Source organism: Microtus oregoni, unplaced genomic scaffold (assembly GCF_018167655.1).
Source record: "Microtus oregoni isolate MIOR12 unplaced genomic scaffold, Mior012 000012F_ref0000307, whole genome shotgun sequence".
In the NCBI taxonomy this organism is placed as follows: domain Eukaryota; kingdom Metazoa; phylum Chordata; class Mammalia; order Rodentia; family Cricetidae; genus Microtus; species Microtus oregoni.
Window position 1 is genome coordinate 30,417,559 of NW_024543071.1, and position 25,820 is coordinate 30,443,378.

A 25,820-nucleotide genomic window follows, 5' to 3' on the forward strand; every position below is an offset into this window, starting at 1 on the left:
CACGAGTGGGAGGCCGTGTGTTGCAGTGAACAGGTCAGCCCTTCTCGGGGTGGCTAAGTTACTGGGAAACAGGAGAGAGAAGAAGAAAGGAGGGCTTTGGACAATAGCTATGCTTGTTGCTCAGCCCGGTCCTATGTCCCATAAGGACACAGAAGGAAAACTTATGGTCTGCCAAGACAGATGAACTGACTTAGCCCCAGTGATCAGGAGCCTGTCAGACAGAGGCAGCAAAGCCTTCACCTCCATCTTATCCTCTTCATCAATTTAGTGTGGGGGAACTAGAGTTCGCATTGTAAGTCACTGCTGTCTTCTTTCCAAAAAAATACATCTCCAGGTCAAAGTAGCCTCTGGAACTCGGAAGGGCAGATGTTACTAAAGCCAAAGCCGTTGACTGCAAGATAGCCCAATGTGTTTAGCAAAGCTGTATAAGGTTGAATAAGGTTTATACTGTATAAGCTCAATAATGGTGTATAGGGTGCATACTGTATAAACTCTGTAATGATGTATAAGGGAAAGTATAAGCTGTTTAAGACTTTGTATAAAGGATCAAGTCTGGAGAGTCCAAATCTAGGTTCAGAGTTCATTTTCGGCTGAGTCATCTTAAGGCTGAGGCTGGGGCCTCGGGGTATGAATGGACAACTGCTCTAGGTGTGGTTTTGTGCCGCTCCTCTCAGAACACTCCCGAGCCCTCACTAAAGTTGGGAGGCCCTCCATGTGCTGGCCCCTGACTGTGGTCTCCCCTAACCTCTTCAGATGTCTGTCCCTGTCCTACTTCCTTCTGCTTCACCCACAGCCTTTCTCAGTGTTGCATCTAAAGCTTGCTCACTTCCCACCGCCTGGAACATTCTCTCCGTAAGTATCTTAGTTAGGGTTTCTACTGCTGTGATTGAACACATTGACCAGTGGCGACTTGCGGGAAGAAAAGGTTTATTGCAATTTATAGTTCCATGGCATACTCTGTCACTGAGAGAAGTCAGAGCAGGAACTCAGGGCAGGAACCTAAAGGGAGGAGCTGATGCAGACGTCATGGAGGAGTGTTGCTTCCTGGCTTGCTCCTTATGGCTTGCTCAGCATGATGCTTTCCTTTACATCCCCAGGACCACCTACCCAGGGGTGGCACCAAACACAGTGGGCTGGGCCTTTCTACATCATCAATCAAGGAAAGGAACCACAGGCTTTCCCAGAGACTGGTCTTGAGGGAGGTCATTTTCTCAATTGAGGCTCCCTCTTCTAAGTGGACTCTAGCTTGTTTCAAGTTGACATAAAACCAGCCAGCACACCAAGCTCTATGGCCCCCAGTCATAACAAGACAGCAGAAACACCCATATCTTGATGTATTGAAATAGTTTGATATATCTTCATATATTGTAGCAGATACGGCTGTTGACTTAGAGACCTCTTCTTCTAAAGGTGATAGAGGGTCCTAGACTTTGGGGGAAGTAAATAGCAAAAAACATCTGATTCTTATAGAAATATATATATATATGTGTGTGTGTGTATGTATGTATATATGTATATATATTTTTTAATTCTCCCATTCAGTGAATACATAGTGATAACCAGAAGAGACTGGGCAGATGCTAAGCACTATGGGTGAGGTGATGACTAAACAGCATAGACACTGTGGTCTCATAGAGCTTACAGACTACACAGGCTCTTACAGAACTAACGTTCTGTGCTTCTGCTGCCTTTCCATCCACTCGAGGCGTGCAGCGCATGCCACGCTGTACTCGGGAGGGTAATGAGCTCAGGAAAGCTAGACGAGCCCCTTGCCTTTGTGGAGCCTGCAGTCTCGGGAGGGAAACATGGAATAACCACAGCATTAATGTGCTCTAAGAGCACAGACAATGGGAAGTGGTGTCTGCTTAACTGGATTGAGTCTTGTTTGAGCAAGTGCCACTTCAGTTGAGATTTGAAGGGCCTTAGCGTGGTAACAAAGGGAAGGAGCAAGCATTTTGGGTAATCCAAATTGTATATGAGGAGATACTGTAAAGGAAAGGTGGCGACCCGGAAGTGTTTGAGAGGCCAGTGCATCTCATGGTCTTAGAGGTGGGCGGGGTGTTGTATGATATCTGACACAGAAGTTCAGTCAAGGTCCTGCGTTGTGTTTTCTCAGTGGGTCTCTAGGTCAGTGCCTTGGGCCACAGAACCTTGAATCGAAGGGGCTCGTTGCACCAGCAAGCAGAAACAAGACTGGCCAGTTGCTAGCATTTGCTACTAAAACCAATGACCAGCTTCTTGCCCCTCAACTGTTGGGAGCAGTGAGCCCCCAGATCCTGAATTTCTTGTAATCCCCTGATCTGAGTGCCTACAGCTGCTCTGAGCACGAGACCTTCAGGAGTTCCTGATGGCAGGAGAGTGGTTTCTGGTGTGTTTGGCTGGGGCGTGGCTATCTCTATATAATCTGCCCCTGAACACAATAAAGGGGGCATTCTTGGTGAATTCAAGGATGACTCGTGTCGCTGTCTCTCTGTCTGTGTGTGTCTATGTATTTTAACCTCCAGCCCCCTTGCCCGAAGCTGGCGAACTGGGTGCCAGGGCACAGAACGCAGACACAGGGGGGCGCAGACACAGGGGCGCGGTGCGCGGCGCTCAACGATGATATTAAAGGAAGACTAACTTCATTTATTACTTATTTATTTTTAAGGTATTTCAACATTTTTATTTTGTTATTGTGTGTCTTAGTTAGGGTTACTATTGTTATGATGAAGCAGCATGACCAAAGCAACTTGGGGAAGAAAAGGTTTATTTTATTATTCCATATCGTGGTTTTTCATCAAGGAAGTCGAGACAGGAACTCATGCAGGGCGGGAACCTGGATGCAGGAGCTGATGCAGAGACCATGGAGCTGTGCTGCTTAGTGGCTTGCTTGTTCTTCATGGCTTGCTCAGCCTGTTTTCTTAGAACCCAGAGCCACCAGCCCAGGGGTAGCACCCCCACAAAGGGCTATGCCCTGCCCATCAATCGCTAATTAAGAAAATGTCCTAAGCTGGGTATTTTCTCAGCTGTGGCTCCCTCCTTTCAGATAACTAGTTTCTGTGTCAAGTTGATATAAGACTAGTCAGCATAATTGTGTTTATATGATGTGTTTGCATGTGTGTTTGTATGATATATATGTTTGCAAGTACATACGTGTGCGCGCGCGTCCGTGCGTGTTTAAGCCAGTGGACACCTAGTGGAAATTGGTGTCCAATTTCCTTTTACCACAGCACCCAGTATGGAATTCTGGTGGTCAGGCTTTGGGGGAAGGTGGGGACAAGCACATTTACCTTCTGATCCATATGGCCCAAGAACATTTTTTCAGAACCTTTGTTTCCAGAGTGCCCTGTGTAGCAGAGGAACTTAAGGCTGTCTTGGGAGCCCATTCATCTTTCATTCGTTGCCTTGATGTTCTTCAGCTATTAAATAGGAACAGAAATATTTTCTTTTCAAAATCTGCACTTAGCACACTGCTCGACCCAGCAGCTGTTCATTAAACCATAGTCATCGTTTTTATCTGTTAAATCGAGATGACACTAGCTCCAGTTATCTGCTTCTGTGTCTCCTCTTCCTCCTCCTCCCTTTCACCTAGTCCTTACTAGCCTGGAATTCTCTGTGTAGACCTGGCAGGCTTCTGGCAGGCTTCTAATTTGAGTAATGCCTCCCTTTTGTGCCTCCTGAGCGCTGGGTTTAGACGTGCAACCTTTTTTCTTTCCTTCTTTCTCTTTTGTAAGGCAGGATCTTCGTCTTATATCCCACTCTGTAAGCGAAATAGCGAGCCTTCAGTGGACATCCTGTCTAGTGTCCGGATTACAGGCCTGTTAGTCCACTGCCGGTTGTGGAGTCTTACTTCTTGTTTTTGTAGCCAGAATCTTACTTTTTCAGAGGTAAATCGAGTCATTGTCTTCATTTGCCCAGTGCAGGATTAATGCCTCGTGCAATCTGTTTAAAGCGGCCTTGCACTTTTCTCTTGCTTGGGGCTGCTCATTTTTAGTTTCACGGGTGTTTTTCCGTTTGGCTATCTGCTTGCCCCAGGGTGGGGAGCAAGCACCGCCACCACGCTCCGCCCCGGCCACCAAAGATCACTCAGACTCCAGCGCTCGGGCGCAGAAGAGCGGACCAGCCAATCAGAATAAGTTTGGCCCTCTGCAGTTTCCGTCCGCTCACTAGGAGGCGCTGCGGTGGCCGCGGCGGCCCGGGCTGTCGCGGGCCGGGGCGGTTAGGGCTGGTGGCTGCGGCTGCGGCCATGGAATGGAGTTCCGAGTCGGCGGCCGTGAGGCGGCACCGCGGCGCCGCGGAGCGTCGGGAGGGAGAGGCTGCCGAGCCGCACCGGGAACGAGAGGCCTCGGCTCCGGAGGACGCGAGCGGCGGCGGGAGGACGCGGAAGAGGAGTACGGAGAGCGGAGGCGCGAGCCGGGGCGCGGGGACCGCGCTGAGCGAGGCGCGCACGGTGCTGGCGCTCGCGCTCTACCTGCTCGCACTGCGGGCGCTCGTGCAGCTCTCGCTGCAGCGGCTGGTGCTCAGCCGGCCCGCCGGGCTCCAGGGCGAGTTCGACGCGCGCCAAGCCAGGTACGGCCGACCGAGCCGGCTGCTCGTCCGCTGCTTCCCCAGGCGGGGGAGCCCGGCGTGGGGGACCCCCGAGTCGGCGTGTCCCGCGCCGGTGAGCCCCGGGTCAGTGAGCCCTAGGCGGGTGAGTCTGGCGCTGCGGCGCTGAGACCTAGGGCCCTGGGCGCACGTGGGTGGGAAGTGGGATGGTCCTGTGCGTCCTTCTCGAGTCTGAATTGCGGGTATCAAGGGCTTGCAGGCTCCCCCTTTTTTGCTTTCTCGGGGTGGCCAGGTGGATCGGGTCTGCTTTAACCATCCACTGCCCCGCCTGCAGATGATTAGTGGTTAGCACGCCCCTGTCATCCGTCCCTTTCTGGAGCAACTTGCACTTTTTACTTTAGTTAGTTCTCTTGAATTTAAAATGAGACGGGAGTGGGGCGTTCGTGCCAAAACTGCATTCATTATAAAGCCTTTTGGGGATGGTGTTGGGAATGCAGTATGCTGCCTTCCCAAGCACCACAGCTCCCAAATCCGGAAGCTGTGGAAACTCCTCAGAAGCCACCGGTTCAGAACTTTGCCCACAATTTCTGAAGTTCGCGGACGGTCTGTAGTTCGTCCGTATTACGTACTGTATAGGATTCAACCTTTTTAAACGACCTCAGATGTACTAGGGAAGGTGAATTCTTTGATACTGTAACTTGCTGAAACCTAAGCGAGTAGAAAGTTTTTACGGCGGTCGTATTTTAAAAACTGCTCCTTTGGATGTAGCGTGTTGAAAACTTAATTTGTTAAGGGGTTTCCTTGGTTTTCCTTATCATCGGTTTCGGCCACTTAGACCCAGTAAGGAACAATCCATAACTAGCCTGTGATGTGTTTTCCTGCCTAGCCTTCAGCAGTCTCACGTATTGAATATAAATCCTAGACTTGGTACTGATTTGATGTGGGGGCGGGTCAATGGAAGAAGATTTGAAAGCATTAGCTGCTGGGATGCAATATAAAGTGATGAAACTTTCCAGGTCATGTCTGAATTTATGTATTTATGTATTTATTTATTTATCTTAAAGCGCCCTGAGCCCTAGCACTTGAGAGGTAGAGGCAGGTGGAGCTCTGTGAGTTCGAGGCCAACCTGGTCTATATAGTGAGTTCCAGGATAGCCAGATACCATGTCTTAGAAATGGGGAAGGGCAGTGTATTTTTTTTCCTTTATGTGAGAAGTCAAAAGAACTAAACTCTGAGGTAGAAGGGAAGTGATGTGGGATTCCCCTCTGTATGCTGTGATTATCATTGGTTAATAAAGGAATTGCTTTGGGCCTATAGCAGAGCTATAGGGGAACAGAGCTAGGCTGGGAAAACTAAATTGAATGCTGGGAAAAAGAAAGGCAGAGTCAGAGAAGCCATGTAGCCTGCCAGAGACAGATGCTGACCGTTAAGCCACTGCCACGTGGCCGATACACAGATTAATGGAGATGGGTTAAATTGATATGTAAGAGTTAGCAAATAAGAAGCTAGAGCTAATGGGCCAAGCAATGATTTAATTAATACAGTTTCTGTGTGATTATTTCAGGGCTGAGCAGTTGGGAACCAACAACAGCCTTCCTTCTCCAGGGAAGCCCAGAGGGATGTTGCTCAGCCCCGCCGCTCCTATTACAACACGAGATGTGTTCCTCTCCAGTTTGCAGGAGTTCCTCATCATTGTTCTTTTGATTCCCCCAGGGATTATCTGGAACACATAACAGCCATTGGCCCCAGGACTACAGGAAGTGCAGAAAATGAAATTCTGACAGTCCAGTACCTTTTGAAGCAGATCAGACTGATTGAAGCACAAAGCCAGAGCCTACACAGGATCTCAGTGGACATACAGAGGCCTACAGGCTCCTTTAGCATTGACTTCTTGGGCGGCTTTACAAGCTACTATGACAACATCACTAATATTGTGGTGAAGCTGGAGCCCCGGGGCGGAGCCCAGCACGCTGTACTGGCTAACTGTCACTTTGACTCGGTGGCAAATTCACCAGGTATGTACTTGATTTTTAGTCATTTAAGGTCACTGCAGTCCAGAAAGTGTACTAACGTAGCCCCAACCTGCCTGAGCAGTTGTTGGGACCATTTTTCCTAGACAGCATTTTCTCATTGTGATGGAAGGCAAGCTAATTAATACCAGTGTAGAGTCGATATTCCCTTAAGTTCTTATTGTTATTACTACTGTTATTGTAATTACTAAACAGTGGCCCACAACAAACCCCATTACAATACATGAGCTGTTTTTGGTAGACTGAAGTAGCCTTACTGGTTTACCGATGTGTCTGTCCACTTGTAAGTTCTTACACAGCCAGGGGTTGCAGTAGGGGTTGCTTTGGGTGTACTGGGTAAAGCATCCCTTGCATTAAGGGATACATGGTTTGGAGGACTTTACTTTTGCAGTTTCTGATCACTTAGAAAGTTAGAGTTACTGCCCACATGTCCACTGAGGGCATGGCATACTGGTAGAATATATTGTGCTCGGAATAGACATTGGTAAGACAAAAAACTTGATGCTTAAGACAATGACTGACATAATACATATTCGTCAAGTCAGCAAGAATCCCCTACATTGAACTTTAACTTTTTATTGATTCTTTGTGGATTTCACATCATTCATCCCAATCCCACTCACCTCCCCATCCTGTCACTTCGACCCTCTGCCCTTGTAGCCTCCCCCAAAACAAAATTTATAATAAACCAAAATTAAAAAATAAAAATAAAACAGAAAACACATTAAAAAAAAAATCTCGGCGTGGAGGCTGTAGCGTGGCCCAGTGAGTCACACAGTATGTATCTCTTTAGTCCATACCGTCTTTACTTATAAGTGGTCATTGCAATGAGTCATGGGGTGTTGTGAGAGGAGGAGCGGGCTGCGTCCTGCTGCCTGGCTAGCTTAACTCCTGAAATAACCACACAGAAACTGTATTCATTTAAACACTGACTGGCCCATTAGCTCTAACTTCTTATTGACTAACTCTCACATATTTGTTTAATCCATCTTCATTAATGTGTATTGCCACTTCACTGTGGCTTACCCGCATGAGTCTAACCAGCGTCTGTCTCAGGCAGGAGAAGCATGGCGTCTGCCATTCTGCCCTTCTTCCCAGCATTCTGTTCTGTCTACTCCACCCACCTAAGTGCTGCCCTATCAAAAGGCCAAGGCAGTTTCTTTATTCAACCAATGAAAGCAACACATAGACAGAAGAACCTCCTACATCAATGGGGAACTTGTGTTTTTTTTTAAATATAAGATTTCTCAGAAACATGTCTTCAGTAGTTTGAATAGTATTTCATGTGTCCTGAGGCCAGACTCTGGGTGTCTTTCTCCTTGCAGTAGCACCAAAGAGTGCAACCTGCATTGGCAAGATTAATGGTAAGAAAAGTATTTAAAACTTCCTTCAATTGTTTGATAGGGTATTGGTTGAAATGCATGTAGCAAAACTTAAAAGAGGCATTAGGCTTCCCCAGAAGTTTCACAGAAAAGCATTGCAGTCAACAGTAATAGCTTGGAGGTGGAGAGATTCAACTAGCTTGAAAGTTGGAGATCAAGTTTTCCCAGAATGTGGAGGTATTGATGTAGTGGTGGGCCACAAGGATTACTTCTTGCTTTTTAAAACAAAATATGTGTTTATGAGATGCTTATTTTATCTATGTGTGTGTGTCTGTGTATTTGTATGTGTGTGTGGATGTACTTGGAGGCCAGAAGAGGCTGATAGTTTAGGCTTCTATGAGCAGTTGTGGCTGGTGTGGCTTCTGGCATCTGAATTTGGCCTCATGATGAAGCAGCACGCTCTCTTAACTGCTGAGCTCCAGAGATTTTTTTTTGTCTTGTTTTGTTTTTTGAGACAGGGATTCTCTGTGTAGCTTTGGCTGTCCTGGAACTCGGAGATCTGCCTGCTTCTGCCTCCAGAGTGCTATAATTAAAGGTGTGTACTGCCACCGCCTGGCTCCAAGGGTTATTTATTTATTTTTTTTGTTTAGAGATGGCGATGTTTTTGAAATAGAGTGAAACAAATCACTATTGAAATGCTATTGTATGAAGTCTGCTCATTGTTTTTAAGTCCTGAAATCTTTTATCATATAAGTAATGGCCTCTTACAGTGGCTTCATGTCTAAACCAATGGCTTCATGTCTAAACCAATGGCATGCATTGTCTCTAAAATTGTTCTCTATATACTCAAGTAAACATTCACAAATAAAGCATGCAAAAAGAAAAAAAAACCCAGCTAATGTAGGCAGGTAAGAATAGAAAGTAGCATTTACCATGGCATCCTGAGACTTTTTAACTTAAGAAGACCCCTTTTCTGACTTGTTACCTCTGATCACACCGAGCTGGGGTAGGTGCTGGGCCTTCTGGCCAGGAGGAGAATATCTGAGGATCGTTAGGCCTTCTTGGGCTTATTGCCTAATTTATTCTTTAACTTCTTAGCTGTTAAATGGCAAAATAGTAGTTAATTTGCTAATAGTGTTGCTGAAAGGATTAACTGTGAGCAAAACATTAGGATGACGTCTTTGAAGGAAAATCTTCCCTTGTTGGTACCATTGATAGCAATACTTCTGGACTGCTTGAATATACAGCAGGCCCAATATAACCATCTAGAATTACATAGGACATAAACTAGCCTTAACCTGATGAAATGATTTTGCAATTGGACATTCCTTTGCATTTAGAATATACTCTGCTTATTCAGAACCAGTATCCACACATTCATTTTTTTTTTTTTTTTTTTTTTTTTTTTTTTTTTTTTTTTTGGTTTTTTTTTCGAGACAGGGTTTCTCTGTGGTTTTGGAGCCTGTCCTGGAACTAGCTCTTGTAGACCAGGCTGGTCTCGAACTCACAGAGATCCGCCTGCCTCTGCCTCCCGAGTGCTGGGATTAAAGGCGTGCGCCACCACCGCCCGGCCACACATTCATTTTTAAAAGGGCAGAAGTGCCTTAACTTATGCTAGGGACACTACGTGCTCATTATTAAGATGCTTCAATTGGAAAGGGACACCTAATACTGTGGCTGTTTAAGAGCATTGTATTAGAAAGACAAATGTAGAACCCCTTGATTTTTTTTCTTTAAAAAGATTTATTTATTGTATACACAGTGTTCTGCCTGCATGTATGCCTGCACTACAGAAAGAGGGCACCAGATCTCATTGCAGATGGTTGTGAGACAGATTGTGGTCGCTGGGAATTGAACTCAGGATCTCTGACTTTTTCTTTACATTTCATAATTCTTATGTAGGATGGATCCCTATAAGAAAAGATAAATAAGGGGCTGGAGAGATGGCTCAGAGGTTAAGAGCACTGACTGCTCTTCCAGAGGTCCTGAGTTCAATTCCCAGCAACCACATGGTGGCTCACAACCATCTGTAATGAGATCTGGTGCCCTCTTCTGGCCTGCAGGCATGGAGGCTGAACACTGTGTAAAAAAAAAAAAAAAAATAAGAGAAAAAGCAGACAAGGCTGTTTCCACACGCAGGTGTATCTGGGCGATGCCAGGGGAAAGCGAACCGTTTCTAGAGGTGCTTCAGCCCTGCGGCTTAGATGTTGTCATCAAAGAACAAAACTTTTTTGAAAAGTGACAAAGACAAGAACCAGATGGGGTGTAGCTTAGTGGAAGAGTGATCGCCAGGTATGTGCAGCCCCAGATTCTATCCATAATGCTGCTGAAAAACCGAAACCAAACCAAAGCAGGAAAGGAGAGAGGACCTGGTGTCTGTGGCAGCAAACGGTGGAGGTGACAGGAATGGGAAGTGAAGTCCAGTGGTGAGGTTTGCTGTCCGAGGCTCTTCAGGGCCTAAGGTTGTCTTTGAAGATTAACCTTTGTCCTTCCCGATAAAGGGGAGGCGGACACCTGCAGAGATTTATGCTCTGCTTTTAGGCAAATGGGAGGAGGGCAGAGAATTTATTTTCTATCCCTTGGATTTCTTAGAGTACCCAAACGCCTGTGTTCAAATACCATATTTTGAACGGCGTTTTCTGCTCTCCTCACACGGTGCCATGTGTACAGCTTATATGTGGAGTGCACCATTGAAAAGACTTTGGAGAGTTATTAGAACACACCCCCTTTGACGCAGGGTCTCATGTAGCCCAGGCTAGCCCTGAACTGGTCTCAGACTTGCTGTCCAGAACTGGTCCTCAGATGTAGCTGAGGATGGTCTTGCTGAGTGTGCCACCATACATGCTTTAAATGACTAAAGAGATTTTTGTTCTTATTTCAGATTGAACCTATGGCTTCCTGCATGTTAAGCGATGTTCTATTTCTAGTTTAAAAATCATTTTTTTACCTCAGATTTTATGATACCCATACTGATAGTGTGAAGAAAATATCTGCCAATAATAAGCTTAAGAGTAGCTTTTTACACACTCATCAAATAGTTGTTACCTGTGTTTGTGCGCATGCACTCACCTGCTGGGAATGGAACCCAGCACCTGTGCTTGCTGGGCAGATGCTCTATCACTAAGCTGTCCTCAGCTTCAGAAGTGTTATTGAGACATCCTGAGCAGTGTAGTGTAGGCTGGCCTGAGTCTTACCAGCAACTCTGCTTTAGCTGCCCAAGGGCTGGGACTGCGACCTGCGCAGCCACGGTTGTTTTAAAGCTCTCAGCAGCATATCTGGATGCGGGAATTGATACCAATTAGAAGTAATGTTATCTAGAGAACCTCATTTATCGCCTCAGGTCTGCTGCGGTGCCAGGTCATCGGTAAAGGAGACACTTGAGTTATTTTGGGGTGGCTTCAATTTCAGGGTTGGTTCTAAATGGAAAGGGATGTCAGTTAATCACTCAGCCTTTTCACTGTCCTCTGACTTTCACTTAAAGGGATTTGACCCTTTTTTGGGTCTCTTCTAAGACTAGAACCAATAAAGTAGGGGAATATGAATGGGGAATTGGTCAGTCAGCCCTTTAAAGGTAAATGTTTTTGAATTTCACTTTCACTTTGAATAAAGAAAAGTCTTACTGCTTGCTTTTTTTTTAAAGGACAGTTTCAAATTAAGAAGAATGTTTATTTCATCTGTTTTCAGAAAAGTGACGCACAGCAGCTCTGCAGCTTATCCCCTGCTCTAGTTAACTGACCAGGCAGCGGTTATGCCGTTCTGCTCTGACTGCTGGCTAATAATAATCAGTCCAATAACCACCAAGAGAGGTGTCATTAATGTTGTTTCTTTCTGAGCAGAAGTGGGGTATGGAATTTAACAGAGCCCCAAAGCAAGTATTTTATTTTGGCTGGTTACACAGCCTTCCCTAAGTTTTCAGAGAAAGGGGAAGACTAAGGCAGGCTGTTTTCCAGGGCCAGACAGTAGGGTTGTCTTGTATAATCTGTGCAAAACCTGTGAGGTGGAGCCGTCATCTGCTCTCTGATCAGGAAATAGTGAATGACTTCCTGCTCTCAAGTCCCGCTGAATGCTGCGGCACCCGGCCTCCCCGTGTGCACATCTAGAAGTGCTGCCTGCACTAGGGTGGTGTTCACTCACCCCGAATGCCCTTTAAACTGCCATTATGAGAAAAGTCAGCTCTCTAGAAAACAGAATTGGTTACTGGACTCCAGTGTGCCTCCCGCTCTCGTTCAGTCCAGTTTTACTCCTTTTCCACTGCAGCCCTCCTCCTTGCTGCATTGGATCCCCGTATTTCATTCTATGCTGGTGAAGGATGAGGACCCCTTTGAACATGCTAACAATATCATGAGTGACTAGCCGTACCTTCTCAGTGTCGTCAGATAGCCATTGGCTACTTTAGTCCTCACAGTGCTTTTGAAACACAGCAAGATGGCTCAGTGCTTAAAGGTGCCTGCCACCAACAAGCCCCGCTGCCTGAATTTGGACCCACATCATGGAAGGAAAGCTTGTCCTCTGACTTGTATCTGTGCGCTGTCGTATACCAAGTCAGTACATACAAATGTTAAAATTAGTATGATGATTTTCTGACATAGAGGCTGGCAGAGTGGACTGAGTGCTGTACCTTTTCAGTGCTGGATCAGGGTCCTAGGTCCCTCTTCTGTGTCTTATCGTTTGGTGCCTTCTTTGTACCGTTCCCTTACTTTATCCCTTCAGAAAAGCCCTGACGAGTGCTCCTTCATCCAGTGTAAGCATCCATCACAGAGAGCTGCTCCCTCTGTAAATGTGAGGTGATAGCGTGGAGGAAGTAAGACTATTCCAGAGGATAAACTCCAGCTGGCCTGTGGCCTTAGCTGGTTAATTCCCTAACACAGCTACTGAGTGTGTACTGTAAGCTGTAGTGAAGAGGCGGGCAGGCCTGCTTTTCATCCCACCCAGCTCCTGCACTGCTAGCTTTACACCTGAAATAACAACACACAAATTGTATTCATTTAAACACTGCCTGGCCCATTAGTTTCAGCCTCTTATTGGCTAATTTTCACATCTTGCTTTAACCCACATTTAGTAATCTGTGTAGCACCATGAGGTGGTGGCTTACCGGGAAGATTCTAACCTGTGTCCATCTCGGAGAGGAGAAGCTATGGCATGTGCCTCACTTCCCTTCTTCCCAGCATTCTGTTCTGTCTTCCTCGCCTACCTATGTTCTGACCTATCAGGCCAAGCGGTTTTCTTTATTAATTAACCAATGAAAGCAACAGATAGAAGACCCGCCTACATCAGTAAGCATGGTCCCGGGTACCATTATGTCATTGAGTAGACCACTTCTGTTTTTATTGGGCGTAGCTGTCACCCTGTGACAGTTATGCTTCTGGATGCAGCTGTCAGGATGCTCTGAGGGGAGAGCCGCATTCCACACCAGCACTGAAAGCCACTGATGCTTTCAGAAGTGACTCTGTTTCTCTGACTCCAAGGTGCCAGCGATGATGCAGTTAGCTGTGCAGTGATGCTCGAGGTTCTCCGAGGCATGTCCGTGTCGTCTGAACCCTTGCAGCATGCTGTAGTGTTTCTCTTCAATGGTGCTGAGGAAAATGTCTTGCAAGTAAGATTTCATTGTTTTAAATATTTGATTTGAATAATAATGAGAGCAATAATGATTGGTAACACTTGTTGTGTTTTATTAGTAATATGAGTAATACTATAAAATAATATGCAAAACAAATACTGTACTGGATAGTACTTTAAAAATACCCATGAATGCTACATACTCAGTATGTTAGAAACACAACTGAGAACAGCTCATCTTGCTAGGATGCCATTCTTTTGTTTGTTTTTCCCTGAGGACAGTGTTTCTTCTAGCTCTGTAGACCAGGCTGGCCTCATGTCACAGAGATCTGCCTGCCTCTGCCTCCTGACTGCTGGGATTAAAGGTGTGTGCCAGCACTGCCTGGCTGTTTTTACTTTTAGTTTTTGTACAGGGACTTGCCGTGTTTCCCATGATGGCCTGGCACTTGCGATCTTCTTGCCTCAGCTTTCTGAGTGCTAGGATTACAGGCATGTGCCACTGTGCCCAGAAGAGTGTCTGATTCAAGGGCTTCTTAATGTTATAATGACTCTCTCCCGAGAGTCTTTAGCCTTTGAGTTTCGGAGAGATGATCTGAGGAAGGTACTGACAGCAGGAATGGCCAACCATATGGATTTCTCTCCTGTATTTTCTTTCTTTTAACTCTGGCGTATTCTCACAGTGGCTTTCCACTTGGCCAACTGAACACCATTATATACAGGATGATGTCTTTGGAGTCTGCCTTTGAGAAGTGTTTACTTTGCTCTCCAAGTCCCCACCTTTTCAAGATAGCCATTCTGTCATGCAAATAAGCAATATAAAATCATATTTTAACCTACATTTGTTTCTCTCCTCATTAAGGCTAGTCATGGTTTTATTACTCAGCATCCCTGGGCCAGTTTGATCCGTGCATTTATTAACCTGGAGGCAGCAGGTGTAGGAGGGAAAGAACTTGTGTTCCAAACAGGTAAGTGAGGCTGCACTGCGCGTTTCAGCTCAGTTCTAATCTTAGGACGGTGGAGCGTTTTTCAGTGTCAGTAAGTTCTTTAAGGAGCAGTCTCTTGAATGAGATTAGTTTTTAAGGTGGGAGATAATTTTAACTTGTCTTTGTGAATTTTTTTTTGGTGTGTACATGTGTGGTATATGTTTGTATGTGTGTGTGTGCGCGTGCACATGCTTGTGATAGCTAGATGTGTTAACTTCCAGTGTCTTCTTCAGTTGCATTCTACCTTATTGAGATACTGAGACAGGGCCTCTTGCTGAACCTGGAGCTCACCCTTTCAGCAAGGCTGGCTGGTCATTGTTCCAGCGGTCTTTCTGCTTGTCCTTGTTAGTTTTTTTAAACAAAATAATATGATCAACATTTGGCTCCTGTATAGTACTTATTTATATGCAATATTGTTTAAAATATCTTATGTACATTAAGTTATTTAGTTCTCAAAGCAACTTGAGGAATACATGCTGCTATACTTCTACTTTATAGATGAAGAATAGAGGCAGGAGGGTTTAATTAGTGAGGTTTTATAGTTGGCATAACATGGTTTGAACCTGAGCGATTCGGGTTCAGACTTGGTTCAGAGCCAGTTAACTGGATTGTAATATGTGCTGGTTGTTTCCTGTTTTTGGCAACATGACACGGACATAACCATACAGAGAGAGCCTCAGCTGAGGAGCCACCTCCATCAGATTGGCCTGTGGGCATGTCTGTTTGTTTTCTCGTTAACGATTGATGTGGAAGGGCCCAGTTCACGCTAGGTGGTAGCACTCCTATGCAGGTAGTCCTGAGTTTTTATAAGAAGCAAGCCAAGCAAACCATGGAGAGCAAGCCTATAAGCAGCCATTCCTCCATGGCCTCTGCTTTAGATTTTGCCTCCGGATTCCTGACTTGAGTTCCTGCTTTAGCTGCTGTTGGATGGACTTTAACCTGTAAACTAAACGAACCTGTTTCTCCCCACAAATTCCTTTGTCAGTGTTGTATCCCAGCAGCAGAGAAGCGAATGAGGACATCATATAAAATGTAGTAAAGTATAGAATGCTTTGCATTATGTTATTACAAAAAGTGTAATAAAATTAATATTCAGCTGGGTAGTGGTGGCACACGCCTTTAATCCCAGCACTTTGGAGGCAGAGGCAGGAAGATCTCTGAGTTCGAGGTCAGGCTGGTCTAGAGAGTGAGTTCCATGGCAGCCAGGGCAACACAGAAAAACCTGTCTCGAAAAAAATATTTAAAAAAATCACCATCCTATAATGGTATTATTTTTATTAATTATGGATGATTTATAAGGATTTAAAATGACAATTATGAATTAAAATGAGAAAATTTACTCAGTTTAAGGGATTTAATTTTATCACTGAATTAATTTAAAAAAATCAGAAATGGAAAGCAACCATTTATTTCTATTTAGAAGTTCTGTCAAATACAATTTTATTATGTATAATTATATATATTTATTATAATTAATTAAATTAAACATTATGCTCAATAGCCAGAGAGAGTTTAAATCTTAGGCTGAAACTTTCCTGAAGATAACAGGGTAAATCAATAAGTACCGTGCCCTTGCCATCCTAGCAGAACCTAAAGCTCAGCTTGCCCAGCCAAGGCCTGTTAGGACCTGGCGATGGAAGTCCGTCCTTTGTCCTGCCTCTGCTGGAAACTAGGGCAAAGCATCAGTGCATTTTAGCCACACACAAAGCTTCTGCCCAAAGCTGCTTTTGTTGTTGTTTGAGTCAAAATGATCTTACTGGTATCCCTGGCTGCCCTTGAACTCCGGATCCTTCTGCCTCTACCTTCAGAGAGCTGGGATCCTAGGCATGTCCTACCATTCTGACTTGTCTTAATGGCGAGTAGTGTTCTGGGTGAGGTGACTAAGGTGGTAGAGACTTTCTCTAGCATCTTCAAGAGGCATGCTGTTGTTTAAGTTTTGAAATTACGCTAAGTGCTTTTGTAACCTAAACAGTACCATAATCCACTACTCTCTCAAACTTACTTTACACTCTTACTCTCAAGATGGATCTGTATTGTACTTCAGTTACACCTTTAGGAAATTCAGGGTTGCCAAGTTGGTGGTGTAGGCCTTTAACCTCAGCCTATGGTGGGCTGAGTTGGGCGATCTCCAAGTTCCAGGTCTATATAGGGAGTTCAGGTCAGCCAAGGCTACACACACACACACACACACAGAGAGAGAGAGAGAGAGAGAGAGAGAGAGAGAGAGAGAGAGAGAGAAATTCAAGGTCACAAGGTGAGATACAGCAATATTTTTTATTTAACTCTCAATCTTTTCTATTTTCTCCTTAATCAGCAGGAAGCAGCTGAACTCTAATATCTACAGAGAGAGGTGGCTGCTCTGCACCCCTCCACCTCATTTCTTGATATCATCCAGGATAGGAGGAGCACATTCAGCAGCTCCCAAATGAAAAAAGAGTAGCAGAGCTCTAAGCAAGGAGTGCAGTGAGTCTCACCTGCTGCGAAACTCCTAGGCTGTTCTAGACAACAGTGTGCCTCATATTTCCCCTGCCAGACGTGTATTATAAACTATAACTTATGACCCAGCACCCTGTTCTGTGCTCTCCACCCAGAGAGAATGCCCTCACTGCCTGTAGACGACCAGCTCTCCTGTGGTGCTGTCTTCTGGAAAGCTCATTAGTGTTTCTGTGTTTGACCAAGAGGACAGCACCCTCAGGCCAGCAGATAGAGATTGTGTTTGAGAGTGTGTGGCAGGTGGCCATCCTCAGCTTTTCTGTGCGTGTGAACCTTGTCCTGTCCTGGCTTTTCAGACAAAACAGTTTGTACTCTCCAGCGCTCCATTGTCATCTCAGAGGGAAATGCTCATTTGGGGAGCTTTCGGTGGCTGGAATAGTCATTCTTAATGGCAGAAACAGTGGCCCACCAGGCCAGCACCGTAGTGAGTCAGGAAGGCTTGCTGACATCATTTTTGAATGATGTTAATAAAATACAAACTTATAAAATTTGAACAGATTAAACCATTCAAATATGTTCCATTTTGAAAAATTCAGGCTCTACCAACTGATTATAAGAAACTGGCATTTGCAGCACTCTGAGAAAACCAGTGTTATAATTTGCTCCACATTCTTCTAGGATATTTTAATAATGTGTATTTATGCACATGAACACATACACACATGATTTCCTTGTGATATTTTGTAACAGCAGCCTTCATTAGAATTAATATATATATATACATATATTCAAATCATGGCTTATTATATCAATATATAATTTAAATGTCCTCTAGTTCACTTACTTAATGTTAAAATTCAGTGTTTTTTTCTTTTAGGTATTTCCACATAGTTGTGTACACTATCATAATTCTAGAGTATTAAAGAAAGTGTTTTATGTGTGTGTGTGTGTACTCATTTCTTTGTGAATGTGTGTGCGCATGTCTGTGCAGGTACCCAGAAAGGTTCGAAGAGGTCATACACCCTTGGAGCTGGAGTTACAGGCGTCTGTGAGCCCCTTGGGTGTTGGGAACTGATCTCTTGTCCTCATGATTGAGCAGCAGAAACCTTAACGACAAAGCAGCCCCTCCAGCTCCGAAGACATTTCCGTCAGCCCGGAAAGAGTCCCTGTACTCATTGCTAGCTGTTGCTCACATTTCCTTGGTCGCTGAGCGTGTGTGGCTGTGCTGAAAGAGCTATCTGGTTAACCTTATGTTATGTTGTCTTGTTTCGTTTCAGGCCCTGAAAATCCTTGGTTGGTCCAGGCTTATGTTTCAGCAGCCAAACACCCCTTTGCTTCTGTGGTGGCTCAGGAGGTTTTTCAGAGTGGAATCATCCCTTCTGATACTGACTTTCGAATCTACAGGGATTTTGGAAACATTCCAGGTATTCTGTCAGTGGTCACAGGCTATTGTATTCAAAGGAAACTTTACTTCTTGAAGATTGTAATAGCTTCTGAGAGGACACTGTATGTGAGGGCTTTATCCTCTGAGTCACCAAAGTAGAGTTCACGATGCTGTCCTTTAAAAAACCCCCTCATAATCTCAGTGCCGCCTCCTGTAGGGTGCTGCGTACCACAGTGAGTGATGGAGAGAACTGGTTAGCACTTCATTCCCAAAGAGGCCAAGAATCCTCAGAATCCCAAAGAATCCTTTGACTCCCATGCTGTTGTCTTACTTTTCCAACTGCTTTGGCGACTTGAACAGTTTACTCGAAATTTAAATTTTGCTCTTAACTGTCCAAATTCCATCCCCCAAACTTTCTTCCCTAATATGTGGCTTAAACTGCTTATTTAATTATTATGTTTTAAATTATGGACTGTAGTTATAGATTTTTGTAAGAACAGAAAAGGGTTTATGACATTCATGAATATGACAGACATCAGTCAATCTCCTGCTTTGCCATTTTGTCTTTTAGAATTTAATATGTTAAACAAACAGGCCTAACACAAGTCCAATCTTTAAAGTAAGATGACTTTTTCCATTGTCTGTCTTAGGAATAGACTTAGCTTTTATTGAAAATGGATACATATATCACACCAAGTATGACACAGCGGACAGAATCCTCATAGATTCCATTCAGAGAGCAGGTTGGTATTAACAGGTTTGGCTTTTGACATACGATAGTGAAATATCTAGAAAGTGCATTCTATTGCCTGTGTGGTCGAGAGACAGTATGTGGTTGAATGAGTTAGGCTTGGCATTGGAAAGATGAGGGCTGTCTGACTTAGCAATTACAGTCACTGCGATTACTTAGAAAGAAGCATGAGCAGGGCCTCACCTAGCTAGGAAGAGGGCCTGACCTAGCTCTGCTGTGCGTGGATGTGTAAGTCACAATCTATTAGCTTACTAGACCGTCTTGTCTCTCTTACTAAAAGGTGACAACATTTTAGCAGTTCTTAAATACCTAGCTACATCTGACATGCTGGCTTCTTCGTCTGAGTACCGACATGGGAACATGGTCTTTTTTGATGTGTTTGGCCTCCTTGTCATTGCATATCCTTCTCGTGTTGGCTCAATAATAAACTACATGGTGGTCATGGCTGTCGTTGTGTACTTGGGGAAAAAACTGCTGCAGCCCAAACACAGGAGTAAGTATTTCCTCTAAGGTGTGGGTACTGGAACAGGGATGGGATTTGCTGGAGAGATTTGAGCTATTGCTTTTGCTTCTTCCCAAGAAGTACAGCATCTTAGAATATTACTTGATTTATATTGTTTTAGAAATTCCTAAGTATTGAACTCGTATGCTCATTATCCTTCCAGGGGTGGTGAAGTCAGCAGTTTTTATGCACTCACCCTGACGTTGGGAAAATTAGCTGATTTGTCTGCCTTGGCAAATTACTAAGAGGCACAGGGATCTGTGGGCAGCTGCTCTGTGCGCTCAGCGCGCTGTCGGCTGCCGAGCCCTCATGGTTGTGTAGTCTCTATGATGTGAAGTTACTGGTGTACCAACAAAACTTCAGAGAGTGCTGCTGCCATGTACTTCTCGAGAAAAAAGAAGAAAACTGTTAGAATGTTTTCCCTGCTCATTAATTACAAAATTTAATATTTTTTGAAATTCAGTAGTATTTTATACTGTTTTCAATCTTTAGCTTGTGTTAAAAGTAAAATTTACATACAACCAAAAAGAAAAAAAAAGGTTTGTAGAAGTTGACTTTTTATTTTTTGAAAAAAAAATATATATATTTTTTAATGTGTGGGTGTGGGCACATGCTCAGGTGTGTAAGTCAGCGGGCAGCTTGTGGGATTCGGCTCTCTCCTCCTCCCATGTGGGTCATGGGGTCATACTGAGGTCATCAGCTTGACCTGCTGAGCTGTCCTGCTGGCCCTATAGATTGACTGTTAGTGAAAGGTCCTGTGAAGTCTTCTACCCTACACACAGGCCACCAGTACAGTACAGAAGGTGGATGCAGCGCTTCTGTTCCCTTTTACCTGAATCATTTGCCCCTAGCACTGCTAACTGGTTTTGTAATGATTTGATCAAGATGGTGACGTTACCTTTTCGTTTTCTGTTCATCAGACGTTGACTACCCAAGAGACTTCTTATGTGGACTTGCCATCACGTTCATTGGCTGGTTCACTAGCCTCGTCACCGTTCTCATTATTGCAGTGTTCATCTCTCTCATTGGACAGTCTCTCTCATGGTACAACCACTTTTATATTGCTGTTTGCCTGTATGGAACTGCGACAGTGGCCAAAATAATATTCATACATACCCTTGCAAAAAGATTTTATTATGTGGTAAGTGGCCAAAATAATATTCATACATACCCTTGCAAAAAGATTTTATTATGTGGTAAGTGGCCAAAATAATATTCATACATACCCTTGCAAAAAGATTTTATTATGTGGTAAGTGGCCAAAATAATATTCATACATACCCTTGCAAAAAGATTTTTTTATGTGGTAAGTGGCTGATGTGTTTTTTTTTTTTTTTTCCTTTTTTTTTTTTTTTTTTGCTGCATTCAAGAACTGAAGACGAACAAGTGAAATTTATTGTGTTTGGTCTTTCAGAGCTATTAGAAATTGTTTAGCATGGCTATAGCAAATGCTGTCATGGTGTTAATTTCTTGGAGTTTTCTTATTCTGAGAACTGGGATGCAGAATTCAAGGTGAAGTTACAAGCTGTGTTTTCCGCAGCATTTAGAATGCTGTGGCTGCGATCATACTTTCCTCAGAGTGGCTTCAGTATCCCAAAGAACCACACTGAGGCTCAGGATCACACGCCTGTTCTCAGCATGGGTCTCTGTGTAAATCCGAGTGTGGTTGAATATTGTTGGTGGGAAGAGATCCGAGTGGGACCCCACTAGCTCTTACTGATGGCCGCGGAATGACCACAGCACGCGGTGCTGAAGGCAGTGGAAGGGTAACATGCTCTCAGCTTTCACTCCACAGGGATGCATTTACTTGGACAGTGCTGGGCTCTGCTCTGCGCCAGTCTGGGTTCTTGGCCCTCTCGTTACTGTTTCTTGGTGTATATATTCATGTATGTGGGTGTTCATGTCAGGACAACCTCAAGTGTTCCTCTTTAGCTATCAATTTTTTTACCCCTTCACAAAGAAGGTTTTAGTTTATTAGTCCTCTCCTCAGAAGTGCAGGCTCTACTCCGTTTGCTCTGTCAGCACTGCCAGGTCCCGCACGCCTCATTCTGTTCTGGTGCTCATTTCGCTGTTCTCTGGAGGTCTTATCTTCTCATAGGGGCCATGTCTTGCAAGTCTGTGTTTACACTCATTCTTCTTTGCATATTCCAAAGAGTCATAAATCATAACAAAGCCATTTCGTCTTGCACTACCAATATATATGTTCTGTATCCAAATTCAGAATGTCATCTGGTGTGGTTTTGTACATTTTGTCTCGAGTTCCCCAAATTTCTGCCTTTGGTGCTCCTGTCTTTTCAGGGCGAAGGGCGTCAGTGATCGTTTGTTTCCTCTGAGGCAGCTTAGTCATGAGCTCCCCTATCTGGATTGTTAACTGTGTCATTCTTGGTGGCTGCAGGCCTGGAACAGTCAGGGAGGAAAGGAGCACCTTGCTGTTTGACACCAGGTCTCTCACTGGCCTGGGCCTTGCTTATTAGGGCTAGGTTGGCTGGCAGATTCTCAAGGATCTACCCATGTTTCTCTGCCTACTCAAGCTGGGATTACCCAGCTCATTTATGTGGAATCTAGGGTTGGAATACAGGTTCCCATCCTTGCGTATTAAGCACTTTACTATCTCCCAAGCCCCACTTTTTTGCTTTTACTTTTGAGACAGGGTCTCACTAAATTTCCTCAGGCTGGCCCTGAGCTCACACTGTATCCCAGGTGGGTCTTGAATATGTGCTCTTTCTACCTCCGCTTCCTGGATTGCTGGGATTGCAGGCCTGTACCGCCAATCTGCCTGGTTGTTTCAGGCTCTTAGCTGAGTGCTCCATGAGAATGGGACACCTTTGCGCTCAGCCTCATTTGGTAAGACGTAGAAACTAGAGTGAGTCTTGTATTTTGTGCATGTGGAATAGAGTGCTTTCAGAATGCAGAGGCAAGAGACGTGGGTTTGGAATTGAGAGATGTTATCATGTCATCACAAAGAGGTAACATTTGAATGGGGCTTTGGAAGCATTAATGCCTGGTAGAGACCAAGCTGCTGATCAGTTAAAACTGGGAATGTGCAAGACACATTTGGGCCATAGTTAAAGAAAAAAGTAGAGTGCGGTGAAGACAGGGGAATACAAACCGTAACACACAAGAAGGGGGCCAGGGTGAAACTGGAGGTTGGCCCTAAAAATCAGTTAGACCACCATTAACCTATTCTTAGCAGGATAGAGTTGAGTGGTTTTGTGATTTAGTAGGAAAACTCTGACAACTTTATTGGAAAAGGACGGGGGAGGGAGGGACCAACAGAGATGTGGATGAACGTAGATTTCAATTGTTCCACTCTGGCATGTACTGTAAAACATGCTTAGTAACTTCAGTGTTCCTTACTAAGCTCTTTGAGTGCATTCAGGTTCAGAGTGAATTACTACTGTTATTAATGTTCTGAATATTTTGAGGCAGAGTCTCATCGTGTTCCCAGATTGGGTAATAATCTTGCCCTGTAACCTAGTCTGGCTTTAGACTTGAGGGCGTCTGACTCAGCCTCCCGAGTGCTGGGTCCATAGGTGTGCATTGCCCATCTAGCCTTCAGGTTGAGTTCTGGGAATTATTTTCTTTTAAGATCACACCTGTTAACACAGGGTTGGGACCTAAGTATTCAACAACTCAAACCTGTTTGCCAGTGAAATTTAAAGTGGGGTCTCTGAAGTCAGAAATGAGAATGGAGAGAAAAAGAAGCCTAAAGGCGAGCCATTCCCTCTTTGGTGTCTATGCACTGTAGTTACAATTCGAGGTTTGCATTGATGGGATCTCTTTGGCATATGTTAAAATGTTTGAAGTTGGCGCCCAACGTGGGGCTCGAACCCACGACCCTGAGATTAAGAGTCTCATGCTCTACCGACTGAGCTAGCCGGGCAGGCGGCCGGGGTGCTGGGAACGCAGCCCCGTCGCCCCTATTACTAAAATGTAGCGGCGTAAACGAATGCAGACAGATTGTAAAAATATATATAGTTTTAATGTAGAAATAGACTTACAGAACCACCGTTCCCGCGTAGACCAGGAAAGCAGAAGAGACAGCTCGGAGCATGCTCGCCAAATTTATAGGCAGACATTAGCCCGAGGCGAACACGCCCCCTAAGGGGCGGGACTTATCCCTACATGAAGTTCCATAGGTACCTTTCTTTCTCAAATAGTATAAGGTGCCCCTGGACTCCATGTCTTTTAAAAGGAACTTCAAATGTGTAAGAAAGTTTCAAGAGTAGAAAAAGGTGACAAAGAAGACGAAATAGCAATAGGAAAGAGAGGAAAGAGCCACACTTCCACCGTGGCCCTTGCTGTGAAGGTGGGCGGTTGGATGAGTGCGCTCCGATGCTGCAGCAGCGGCAGTGTCCTTCGTGGGTCACTAGATTGCTTGGAACAGGGTTTGGAAGTTGCAGAAGCAGAGAAAGGATAGGGGATGGATGCCTTTAGGAATCTTTTTACTGCGGGCCATTTCCTAGCCTCGGCTAGAAAGAGCAGTATTGCTCCTGCCTTGTTTATCTTGCTGGATTGCCTTGTCCTGTGCAGCAGTCGTAACCACTTCCATCTGGCGGGAGCAGCAGTGTGTTTCCTTCATCAGTTTGAAGAGCTGACCCTGCTGAAAATAAGATGCATATGACCTTGAAGAAATTGTAATAAAAGATATTTATGAATGACCATGAACAAGACTGCATTTTTCTTTCTTTCAGAATGTCAGCAACCAGTATCTGGGAGAAGTGTTTTTTGACACCTCGTTGTTTGTACATTGTGCTTTCCTTGTTGCTCTCACTTACCAAGGATTTTGCTCTGCATTCATGAGTGCTATCTGGGTAGCATTTCCCTTGCTCACAAAGCTTTGCGTGTACAAGGACTTCAAGAAGCATGGTAGGATAACTTTGGTTTTTTTTATAAAAATGAGAACTGTGTTAAAAATGCAAGGCACCTAGAGATTATTTACTTACTTAATCAGTTGGCTTTTCAAAATATTTAATTTTTATGTCATGTAAATATTTAGCCTGGTCTACAGAGCTAGTTCCAGGACAGGCTCCAAAAACCACAGAGAAACCCTGTCTCGAAAAAACAAAAAAAAAAAAAAAATTTATCTTGGCTAGGCGGTGGTGGCGCACGCCTTTTATCCCAGCACTTGGGAGGCAGAGGCAGGTGGATCTCTGTGAGTTCGAGGCCAGCCTGGTCTACAGAGAGCTAATTCCAGGACAGGCTCCAATGCTACAGTGAAACCCTGTATCAAAAAACCAAAACAAAACAACTTATGCTCTATACCCCATTCCATGCTCGTGTTTTTGAACATTTACTATTGTATTACTTTAATCCTCCCTGATGAAAATGTCGGATTGCACTAGGTCACATGTCCGAGTCACACCTGACTGGGTTTCTGTCAGGTGTCAGAGTGGGTGGGCCCTGTGAAAATGAACCCTGTATCTTATAGACTTTCATAGGTTTGTAATCTTTCTTTTTTCTAGGTGCCCAAGGAAGATTTATTGCTCTTTACCTTTTGGGGCTGTTTATCCCCTATATTTATGGACTGTATCTCATCTGGGCTGTATTTGAGATGTTCACTCCTATCCTTGGAAGAAGCGGTTCGGAAATCCCTCCTGATGTTGTGCTAGCCTCCATTTTGGCTGTCTGTGTGATGATTCTTTCCTCATATTTTGTAAGGAAAACTGGGTTTGTTTTTTATTTTTTATATGTGTTATGACTTTAGCTGTATTGGATTTTGTGAACTTATGCTGCTTGTATTTTTTTAAGAAAAAAATTAAAGATAGGGTCAATGTCTGTGGGTTCAGTATACCAAGAAGACGTAAAGGTCATGGTGATGCATTCTTCCCCTAAAACAAACAACTTTATTTCCTTTTGTTACTGGAAATGGTGCTCTTAGAGTTCTCTCTCTCTGTTTTCTTACTTATGTGTCATACTGTTGAAGACACTGGTTTCTAACTGTGAGGTTTCTCCTTGGGTAGAACACTGAACCATAATCTTTACTGCAGAGAAGGTGCCTAGTCAGTGAGGCTTTATTACATGGATATTTTAGAAAACAGTTACCTCTTGTTAAGTGGTAAGTCATCATGTTTCCTAGAGTTATGCTTTGTTGGGTAAATGGTTCTATCACTTGCTGAGAGCTGAAATAGGTCTGGGGTCAGGAGATGCACAAACAGCCCAGCCATAGTTCACACAGGCTGCACCAGGGTCTATATGTGTCCCCCCCCCCCCCCCCCCATTTCACTTTTAATGTGTGTTGTATACGTGTGGTAGTGAATGACATTCTGAGGGACAGGATGACACCAGGCCTTTCCCCTACCAGGCCCTGCCTCATTTCCTTGAGAGAATAACTC

At 44.4% G+C, this 25,820-nt stretch overlaps 1 protein-coding gene across 4 annotated transcripts in view; it reads left to right on the forward strand.

Moving 5' to 3' along the window:
- The first annotated feature begins 4,160 nt into the window (after positions 1 to 4,160).
- The window catches only part of Ermp1 (endoplasmic reticulum metallopeptidase 1), a 78,681-nt gene continuing 57,021 nt past the window's right edge, over positions 4,161 to 25,820 (forward strand). For all 4 annotated transcript variants that reach the window (XM_041661234.1, XM_041661237.1, XM_041661235.1 and 1 more), the window contains exons 1-10: positions 4,161 to 4,548; positions 6,238 to 6,539; positions 13,342 to 13,469; positions 14,292 to 14,397; positions 18,126 to 18,272; positions 18,883 to 18,975; positions 19,264 to 19,476; positions 20,406 to 20,626; positions 24,180 to 24,354; positions 24,951 to 25,141. In XM_041661234.1, the coding sequence (XP_041517168.1) occupies positions 4,226 to 4,548; positions 6,238 to 6,539; positions 13,342 to 13,469; positions 14,292 to 14,397; positions 18,126 to 18,272; positions 18,883 to 18,975; positions 19,264 to 19,476; positions 20,406 to 20,626; positions 24,180 to 24,354; positions 24,951 to 25,141 (1,899 nt within the window). In that variant the 5' untranslated portion in view covers positions 4,161 to 4,225. The remainder of the gene's footprint in view (positions 4,549 to 6,237; positions 6,540 to 13,341; positions 13,470 to 14,291; positions 14,398 to 18,125; positions 18,273 to 18,882; positions 18,976 to 19,263; positions 19,477 to 20,405; positions 20,627 to 24,179; positions 24,355 to 24,950; positions 25,142 to 25,820) is intronic.